The sequence below is a fragment of the Cannabis sativa genome, chromosome 1, assembly GCF_029168945.1.
Source record: "Cannabis sativa cultivar Pink pepper isolate KNU-18-1 chromosome 1, ASM2916894v1, whole genome shotgun sequence".
NCBI classification, from domain to species: domain Eukaryota; kingdom Viridiplantae; phylum Streptophyta; class Magnoliopsida; order Rosales; family Cannabaceae; genus Cannabis; species Cannabis sativa.
Window position 1 is genome coordinate 20,879,045 of NC_083601.1, and position 10,943 is coordinate 20,889,987.

The 10,943-nt window shown below is 32.7% G+C and overlaps 1 protein-coding gene across 1 annotated transcript; it reads right to left on the reverse strand.

The window, feature by feature from the left end:
- Positions 1-571: 571 nt before the first annotated feature.
- LOC115704873 (MOB kinase activator-like 1A) lies at positions 572-2,247 on the reverse strand. The gene is made up of 7 exons (XM_030632085.2): positions 2,010-2,247; positions 1,817-1,865; positions 1,636-1,744; positions 1,448-1,541; positions 1,231-1,364; positions 992-1,155; positions 572-906 (listed from the first exon to the last, which is right to left on the reverse strand). The coding sequence occupies exons 1-7, from the start codon at positions 2,033-2,035 to the stop codon at positions 796-798; spliced, it is 687 nt and encodes a 228-aa protein (XP_030487945.1). The 5' UTR covers positions 2,036-2,247; the 3' UTR covers positions 572-795.
- Between the last annotated feature and the right edge of the window lie 8,696 nt (positions 2,248-10,943).

The following is a 10,943-nucleotide window of genomic DNA, read 5'->3' on the forward strand; positions in this document are numbered from 1 at the left end:
TTTTTTTTTTTTTTTTTTTTTTGAGAAAAATAGATATTTGATAATTCAATGCAATGACATTTCAGATACACTCAATATTCTAATCTATAACTTTGTTTCATCAAAAAAAAAATCTATAACTTTGTAAAAAATAATTAAATAAAAAACGAACTTTTTTCACTGATTGTATAGGTCAAATTTAAAGTAACCACGTTACAAATAAATTATCAACTAAAAGAAGAAAAATAAGAAGAAACAAATGCAAAAGTTGGTCATTTTATTTTGAACAAATAAGTAGGACAAATTTTGATATTAAAGTACATAGCAATCTTGTATATATTGTAATGTAAGTTGCTATCGTTTTACATTATTTTTTCTTTGATTTTAGAAGTGTTCTACCACTACAATCAACAATATTGATAGCCACGTTTTACAATTATAATAATTTGTTGGTTTGGTCCATAATTCTTTGTTGTTGTTTGTTTGACTTATTATATATATTGGCGGTTATTTTTGTATTTTTAAAACATGGCTCTCTCGTGAACAAGTAAACTATTAGAATATACACACCATCACATCACCAATACCATACTTTGTAATCTAAAAACTTGTGCGACTTTGTATTTATTTTTATTATTCTGATCATGTCTAACTCCCAAAAAAAACTGCAAGTGATGAGTTGTTGGTGCTGGAGAGAAGAAGAAAATATATTTCACTCACACACTCCAACAAAAAATCACATATATATTGTGTTCCCAAATTGCAAAACTAAATAAAATAAATTAAAAAAAAAGTCCACAAAATTTGAGGGTGATCTCATTCCCATTCCCATTCCCATTCATCCATGCTGGTATTATATTGTCGAAGAATAGACTCCACAAGTTCGTGAAGAGGCTCAAGCTGTCGTTTGTCAATTAACTTGAACTCCTGCATTAATTAAATATAAATAAAAACAATTAATAAAAATATGAAAAGAAATAAGAATATAATGAAACACTTAATTATAACTTACCCTAGTAAAGAGAATAAAGTGCTTAAAGCAAGTATTGAGATGAGCTTCTTCTTTCAAACTCAGTATCTTCTCAAAATGGCTATGGTAAATGTGTGCATACACACGAAACATTCTCTTGAAGATTGTCTTCACCACTTCTTTGAAATTGGGTGGAAAAGGAACACCTATAAAGGAAAAATCATTGATGTAAACAAGAAGAAAAAGAGGTTTTCTAACTTTAAGGCAAATAGTTTACTAACCCAATCTTTGAGGGAATGTTGACTCATCATCAAGTTGAACTTCAATCCAATCCATTAACAGCTCAACATATTTTGGAGCAGAGACCTTTATTGGCTCTTTTATGGTCACCCCATCAGCCCACTTATATGAGTATCTATATACCAAGAATGAAAAGTACAAAAATAAGGATGAAATCCAGTTGTATTAATATATATGTAAATAGCTCTGAGTACTTACACTGGTCCAGCATTCATGACTGGACAATTGGTTTCAGTGCAGAACTCAGTGAGAGTACCATACAGGATGTTCACTTGGTTAAAAAAGTCCACAGCTACAGTAATAAACACAAACAAAACAAAGTTGTTAAAACAAAACAAAATACATATATGAATAATACTTTTTTTAAATTCTATCTTAAATCTTACTGTTCACAGCTAGCCATTCATTACTATCTTCACCAGGAGGAAGTCTAATGACTTCCCTTAAATTCCCATTTCCCAAAGTTGAATCAATGTGTTTCTGAAGTTGAGCTCCCTGTTAAATTTCATTAATGGTTATTACATATAACACATAAAAACAAAAATAAATAACAGTTGTAAAGGTGACCTTAGTCCTTGGGGTAGCATTCTTCTTAGGACGAAACGTTTTCTGGTTTCTGTGAGGACCAAAACAATTGTTCAATCAAGAATAATACTAAAGGGTTTAACTCAGAATCACTAATCCATGAAGATTGAAACTAAAAAACAAATATAGCTAAGGTTTGATTGAGAATAAATCCAAAGAAGACAACAAAAAGTACCTGCTTCCAAGACCAAATAGACTCATTGTGTCTCTATCTGAATGAGAATCTGGTGAAGCTAGAATACAGGGCACAAATTTGGAGAAAGAAAGAAAATTTATACCGACATACTTACAATTTTATTAATATTATTTATATAGAATAGAGTAGAGAGAGGGAGAAGGATAAAGAGAGAGTCTTTTTCTGTTGTTGTTCTTGACTTGGCTATTGCCAGTCTGTCACCTATCTATCTCTTTCAGAGCCAGCCAAGAACCTTACTCCTTTTCTTTCTATATTGACTGTATGCTGACCTGTTTTTTTCCTCATTTTCCATTTCTAATTAATATGAAATATTTACCGTTATCTTTTCGCCGAGCGAGAGTTACAAAAATAAGTCACGAGATACTCGTTTTATTCATATGAAACCTATTGTGAGAGAGTAAATTTGTAGTTATCTTTTATGAATATATATGATGTATCATTGACCGACGGACTCAAATTTGATTTTACGACATGATTTAAAGAAGTTATAAAATGAGTCACGAGTTATTCGTTTTTTTTCAAATGAAACATACTGTGAGAGTAAATTTGTAGCTATCTTTTATGAATATATATGATGTATCAGTGATTGACGGACTCAAATTTGATTTTACGATATGATTTAAATATATTGGAGAACACTGTCCCACTTGGATTAAATGTAAAAGTATTGAGCTATATATAAGAACATGAGCTACTCCACTCATTACCAATTGGTTTTGAAATGGAACCCCATGATTCTGATGGTATCAGAGCTATATCCCTAGTATTCAAGATTGCGAGCAAAAATAACCACCATCTTGAAGGGAGATATTGGAGAACATTGTCCCACATGCATTACATGTAAAAGTATTGAACCATATATAAGAACATGAGATACTTCACTCATTACCAATTAATTTTGAGATGAGACCCCACAAATCTCATCAAAATAAATTATAAAAAATGAGTCACGAGTTAATTGTTTTATATATAAAACGTATTATAAGAAAATAAATTATATGTTACTTTTTATGAATAATATATATAATGTAATAGCGATTGACTGATACAATTTAATTTTATGATATGATTTAAGTAAGTAAATGAATCGTGAGTTACTCGTTATATATACACAAGGTATTATCTTCTTAAATATATATAATGTATTAGTAATTGAATAATTTAATTTGATTTTACAATATGATTTAAGTAAGTTATAAAAATAAGTCACGAGTTACTCGTTAAAATATATTATAAGAATGTAAATTTATTCACTATCTTTTATAATTATATATGACGTATTAGTAATATCCTAACTTAATTTAACTTTACAATATGACTTGAGTAAATTATAAAAAAAAATGTATTACTCATTTTACATAATTATAATATATATTTATATCATAATTTTAAAATAATAAATGAGTCAAAAAAGACTTACATGTCAAATATTTTTCTTATAATAATTAAATAAATGAGTCACTTATGCTTCAATAATTTAAGATTAATGAGCATAAATAGCTATTATCTTAAAACCATAAAAAGATATTAAGTATCCATAACATATTTATAACAAGAGTTATTTTATTCATCACTAATTAGTTATGAAATATAATTTATATTACTTAGTATATCTTTCATGACTATTTTTTTTCTTACATTTACAATATTATTTACATTTTAAATTATTATATATGTAAAATAATTATAGTACCGAATAAAATTACAATGACTAGTTAGAATTGAACATTCTTGGTTACTAAAACTAATTGTATCAACTACAATAATATGTCACACATGTTAGATAATATTACTTAGGATTATGTATAATAGCTACAAACATAATATAGTTTATGTATCTAATACCTATTATATGATTTTGTATACTTAATTAATGATAGAATTTCTTTCTCGTGCTAATTATGTTGAAATGTCTCTAAATGAAAGAAAAATGGGAAAAAAAAACTTTGATCCAATTGCTAAGAAGAGACTAGCATACCAAAAGAAACTGATTTCTTTCTTTTTTTTTTCCTTTTTTATAAATGATTTTTTTTTTTTTTAAAAAAAAAATTGTAGGGATAGAGAATTTGATACCGTATATGACTAGTGTCCTAAGGTGGGACCAACAAAATGATATGTATCTTAGCTGTATTTTCACAAATGAAAAAAAAAAAAAATTGAAAGAACGGAAGCAGTATTATAATTTTGTTCCAATGTTTTTTTTAGTACTAGTGGGGATTTTAATTTTGCTATAGTAGAATAGTGGGGTTGTGGGGAATATAATGCTATTCGAACTTCTGTTGCATAATTGCTCCTTTTCTTTATTTTAATTTGAAATAAAGTCCTTTTTATTTTTATTTTTTAAGTGGAACATTTCAAGTCAACTCATAAACATGTTGCATACATATTGTATTGAAATGCATATCTTTCTGTCCTTTTGAATTGTGGAGCAAAAGAAGAAAACAAAAAAAAAAAAATCATAAAAACGTAAGGGAAATTTGATTTTCTATACTTATTAAACTTTAATTTTTTTTTAAACCAATACATTTTACACTATAAAAAATATGCCAATTTTTTGAAAACCCCAAAAATACTCCCTCATAACTCAAACCCTTTCTCTCTCCCTGAAACCGAATGAAAAAAATAAATAAATAAATAAATAAAGCCCAGGTCCGATGGTCGGACCATGGGGTCCGATGGGTCCGATTGGTCGGACCCATCAGACCCCATGGTATGACCATCGGGCCACTATCTCTCTTCCTCTCTCTGAAAACGATTCAAAACAAAAAAAAAGGCCCTGGTCATGGGGTCCGACCATCAGACCAGGCTCCTTTTTTTCAATCGTTTTCAGAGAGAAAGAGAGAGAAGGGGACTGGGGCTGGGGCTTCGACCGCGGTGGAGAAGAAGGCTTGGGCGGCGATTCGTGGGTGCCGTGGGTTGAGCGGGGGTTGGGATTTTCGTGGGTGCCGTGGGTTGAGCGTGGGTGAGGGTCGTCGGGGTTGGGGTTTTCGTGGGTGAGGGTGGTGGCTGCCGTGGGTTGCTCGTGGGTGAGGGTGGTAGGTGTCGTGGGTGGTGGGTTGGTGAGTTGAGAGAGTCGGCTGAGAGTGAGGGAGGAGAGAGAAAGGGTTTGAGTTATGAGGGGGGTATTTTTGGGGTTTTCGAAAAATTGGCATATTTTTTATAGTTTAAAATGTATTGGTTTAATTATTTATTTTTTTTTTTTAAAGTTTAATAAGTATAGAAAATCAAATTTTCCCAAACATAAACATGCTCCATACATATTAATTGTATAGAATTTCTCATCTATGTTTTTTTAATGATTAATATTTGAACTAATAGCAAAGACTAATTTCAGTCCATAAATCCTTGTTATAAAAGTAATTTTAGAATAGGCTATTCATGACTTTGTCCCGTAAACTATAACGTGTCTTCTGTATTTTCCAATCCGTTAAAAATAATTCTCAAACTATTTACAATATTATAAAGTGATTTTCTTTTGTAAAGTGATCCATGTGTGACAAGATTTAACAAAAAGACTACTTTACAACACTGTGTGTTGACTCAAAATCTCGACTAAACTTCTAAGCCACACCCGCTCGTTAGATTGGCGGTAATGAAATAGTTGTTAAATAACTGCAAGAGAGACAAAATAAATTTATAGTAGTTCACTCCCTATAACGCGACAGTAATAGAACTACGTGTACTTCCAGTTTTTATTTCTCACAAGATCGTATTACAGAAATAGGCTAAGTATCAGAAGCTCCAATTTCTAGAGAGAGAAACTAGATAGACAAGCTCTGACCATGTAGGTAGTTTTCTGACAGTGAAAAATGAGCTAAGGGTGGTCTCCTTTTATAGGTGAAGGAGACCCACAAAAATAAGAAAAAAATAAAAATCAAATATTTTTGACTGTAGATGATTGTTACGAAAAATATGAACAATACGCAAGTGCACGTAATCAAATAGTAAACTCACACAGGTGAGGTCGAACTACATGAAATTGAACTGAATACCACTAAACTAGATTTATGATTCTATTTAGCAGATTAAAATAATTTTGATAAAGTTCAAAATAAAGATAAACAAGAAAATTAAAGAAAGCAATAAAGTTGTTTAATCAAAGATGAGAAATTAAGGAAAAGAATCATGTTGATTTAATTACCCAATTATTAATGCTAATTACTACTCTCTTTCTCAATGTGAATGACAAATTATAAAATTAACCTAACTCTTTTCAAATCATTTAGGCCCTAAATTACATGTTATCTAATCATCTCTGAATTAGACTAACATATAATCAGCATTACGCAATAATCTAATTGTCACAAAGGATATGTAAATACTCTCGTTTCACATCAAAACCTAGTTTATCCAATTTTAGCATTCTCAATTCTCACTTTTCAGATTTTGAATTGAGATCATAAAGCATGTAAAAGGTGATCAATCTTAACATGTAATTAAACACAAATATGGATAAATTTCACAATCAAGAAAGGAAAAAGAACAATTATCATTAACTAAAGATAATGTCAATCAACAATCATCATCTCCCTAAATAAGAGTTTAGTTCATAACATCCATAATCAAATCCATAATTAAAATTGAAACAGAAAATAGCATAGAAAATTTAAAGAGAAGAGAAAGAACTAGTTGAATCAATTGATCTGGGTCGCCACAAGCCGCTCTTCAACTCTCCTCCTTTGTTTCTAGGGCTCCAAATCTGAATGAATATCAATTTTCACGAACTTCCCACTCTTTAAACCAAGTCTAATCTTTAAAATTCGTGAAATTATGAAACTGTCCAAAAATCCTGTCATCGGAGCTTCGTTGTGGCGAAGGATTTGCCCGTCGCGGCGAAGCTTTTTCCAAAATTTTCCAAAGCTCTCTGCCAATCCCCGTCGCGGCGAAGGATTTTCCCCGTCGCGACGAAGGATTTATTTTTTTCTGCTTCGACCTCTTTCAGTAAAATAGGCATAACTTTCTCATACGAACTCCAAATGAACTAATTCAAGATGCGTTGGAAAGACAAAAAAAAAAAGATCTAAAACTTTTATGCTTTGACTTTGTCCAAAATCGGATCAGAACATAGTCGAATTTAGGCTTGAAGTTTCAGCTTTATTCTCTTTCAAAATTTTCTCTATTTTCTAGATCACTGTTTTCCGAAATTTGTCCAATTTATACATTCCAAGCGTAGAAACCTGAAATCAAAGAAAACAAGTGTAAAATAGCCCTAAAACTAGAAACAAAGTGTAAAAACTACCTGAAAATACGACCCGAAACTTAGACTAAAATTAGCCGAACAATGATGATAATAAAAATCAACTTCTGATGGTGATAGTCATTTTTCGAAGCTCCATGGGACCCGCTGTGGGTAACTCGAAGCTTATTTTTGTAACTCCCTTAGGGGTGAAATTTGGTGCCGATAGCTTCAGAAGTACGATTAAAGTGTGAGACATGACTTGATAGAGCATGAATTAACTTCAAAACGCAAGTTGAATTGCGTCAATTGAATTAATATTGAGTGAGTTATAGCTGTTTTACTAAAACGAGTTCATGACGGCCAACACATAGGTTGACATATGACGTCAACCTGAACACTGGATAAGTGTGAAAATGTTCAAGGGATGCTCTTTAAGATGCCTAAGTAATATTTTGACATCACTTAGTCTATTTTTATGTTCTGGCAAAGCTAGTCACCAATTCTCAAAGATGTTGCTGTTTTGTAGAAAGGAGAGACTCGAAACTCTTTATTTTCGAGTGACTTTCTTATCTTGGAAATGAGAAATGCGAAGTTGTGAATTTGACTTCTCTAACTTCATGGATCTTAGTTATTGTGAAAAATTAGACAGGCAGTCGAAATAGAATCAGAATCGGATAAGCAAAACCCAGCACACCAGGTTATTTGTCAACCTGGGCACTGGGTACTCATTCCCGAACTCACGGGATCTCGTTTTGATACCAAGGTTCTTGAACTCGAGGACAAGGTCTCCTATCCTATTTTTGACCATTCCGAATTCATTGGTCGAAATAGATTTGACATTTGAGCAATCAAAAGCAGCACCCCAGGTTGATTGTCAACCTGGGCATTGAGCCCTATTTCCAAGGGCTCGACTCGAGTTTATGGTTTTCTACCCGAATTTACTTAAATCTTCATTATTTCTGATGACAGAAAAAATGCATAGAACACTTTTTTGAGAACTTGATAGAAAATAGCCCAAGTTGATAGTATGTCAACCTAGGCACTAGGCCCAGTTTCAGGTGTCAACTTGGCCGCTGGGTCGCAGTTATGACCCTTAGAAAGTTTTGGATGGTCCTCGAAAATAGTTAAAACTTAATCTTTTTTAAAAACAGAGAAGATGCCTGAAAGAGTTCTTAGAAAACATTATCGGAATCAGCGCAGGTTGACAAAATGTCAACTTAGGCACTGGGCCAGCCCCAGGTGTCAACCTGGGCACTGGGCCTTGCTTTTGACACCCAGGAAGTATTGTTCCTTCCTCGAAAGCACCTATTTCCCTATTTTTAATAAAGATGAAGAAGGTACAAAAGTCAGATCGTCAATCTGTTACTCGGAAGGCGTCCAGATTGATCAATTGTCAACCTAGGTGCTGGGTGCTCAAGCACCGAGTGCTAAAAAATGAACTTACTTCGAATCTGATTATGATGCCTCAAATATGTCCGTGGTATGTCTAGTTGATGTCCCAATGCAAAGTTTAACTCATTTGCACTAAGATAGTCGCGAAAACTAAAACCCTAGTTGGGAAGGTCAACTTGAGCCCTAGGTGAAACCCTAGGTGCTTAGGTTGGCTTATGAGTTGCAAATTCGTGTAATTTCAGCTCCCAGGGCCTGGATTAGGTTGCTCCATATCTTCATGGTACAAAATACTAAAAGACAGTGAGTTTGATTCAAGTTATTGAAATTCGAACTTCCATCCCGGAGTTCCCAAAGTCAACATGGGCGCAGGTTTATGGTCTCCTCCCAGGTCGACTGCTATGATTCGAGTCTACTCAACTCCGTGACATCATCCTTCTAGCCACGTATCAAATATTAATGTCCACATCACTAATTTTTTCTTTTTTCCTTTTTCAAATTAACAGTGTGAATAGTTAAAAAACCATAATTCATAACTCAAAGACAAAAACCCTTAATATTATAAAGTGATTAATATTTGAACTAGTAGCAAAGACTAATTTCTGTCCATAAATACTTGATATAAAAGTAATTTTAAAATAATTTACAAGTTTCCTGATTTGAAGAGAAGAAAATGTATAATAACTAAATATAGCTGCTATTGCTGTTGGTTTCTTTTCCTCAATTAAAATTTCCCACCATCTCAATCAGTGAAGACATTAGTCTATTACAAAAATGTACACAAAACACACATTTGAATTTTCAAATTTTCTTCCTTTTAATTTATTTGAACTTTAAATAACTATTGTGATCAGCTTAAATTTAAATTTACTTACTAACGACGTTTCTCCAAGAAAACCTTGCAGGTTACATAAGACTTTAGAAAGGGGAGCCGCTATTGTCAAAGGCACACGATCAAAAGCTTTCCAATAGAATTTTAAATAAGATTCTTGCAGTTAAGAACTTTAATGATTTTACCAGTAATCCATGCATGAACATTGTCCATTTTCAAGATGATGATAGCAGTCACAAACAACTATTTTTCTTTTGAAAACCTTTGAGACAAGCTTAATTGTAGAATGACAATCATTGCATATCCTAATATTCTTTACAATCCGTATTAATGATCCAGGCTTTGTGTACATTAAGCCAAAAGCAAGGGCTTCAATGTCGAAAACAACCCCTTTAATCTTGGCAATGTAGCTAAATTTTCTTAACAATTTCATCCCACACATGGTAGATATCCTCTGCCTTCTCATGCGATTTATCTCCAGCCAAGAACTCATGAATAACACCATTAAACTACACCCTGGAACACTTTATTTTTCTTTTTTCTCATAGTTCTAACTTCTTCACCGTCTTCTCCTTTTATGAACTCTGCTTAGATATTAGACAGTAAGACGTTGCGTCCATCGTGGATTTTATCAGATTGTATCAACAGATTTCCAACTGTGCGACCCATTTCAGCATTAGCATGAACCCTGCAAGCACCATGGAGTGCATCCCATATAGCAATGTCTGGTATAATCGGCATTGAAATAATTAAATGCTCTGCCTCTTCAAGCCAACCAGCACAACCTAAAAGGTCAACCACGCAGGCATAGTGATCCAACTCTGATCTAATTCCAACATTCAACATTGAATTAAAATAGTGAAAGCCTCTATCAACTCATCCTTCATGACTACATGCACTTACTACTGTAATATAGGAAATACTATCTGGTGAAATTCTTGCGACCATTCATTGCCAATCCATATATTGCAGCAGTGTAGGTGGAAAATTGATGAATTGAACACTTTGCATTGCAAGATCAATGGTGCCACATTTGGCATACATATTAATTAGGGTTGTAGAGTTAGCATCCTGGCCCATTAATAGCATATTTCTAAACAGAGACAACTTCTTTTCGTCGACCATTTTAAGCATAACCAGAAACCATGACAACCCCAGATACCAAAGTTCTCTGTGGCATCTATGTGAATGGCCCATAAGCATCATCCAAAAGATCAAACTTTTTACCAAACCACCAAGTACACTATTCCAAGATTTGTTATTTTTTTGGGCAATTTATCAAACAAGCTAAGAGCCTTGGACATATCTTCGTTTCTAACGTAGCCATTAATTATAGAATTTCAAGAAACAAAGTCAGTTTCATCACTTTGATCAAAGACTCTCCTTGCATAATTCATTTCCCCACAAATTAAGTAAAACTGAATGAGTGAATTGTGAACAAAAAACATCCATAATTATTAGAGTTACTCCCACATTATTGTCATATATAAGATGAATGAGCCCTATGGTCTCT

What these genes read in the sequence shown, in the direction of transcription:
- LOC115704873 (XM_030632085.2), bottom strand. Translation starts at nt 2,035, where the DNA reads ATGAGTCTATTTGGTCTTGGAAGCAG. An exon ending in TGAATGGCTAGCTGTGAACA is followed by an intron (nt 1,542 to 1,635) that starts GTAAGATTTAAG and finishes TTATTACTGTAG; the next exon opens with CTGTGGACTTTTTTAACCAA. An exon ending in AACATTCCCTCAAAGATTGG is followed by an intron (nt 1,156 to 1,230) that starts GTTAGTAAACTA and finishes TTTCCTTTATAG; the next exon opens with GTGTTCCTTTTCCACCCAAT.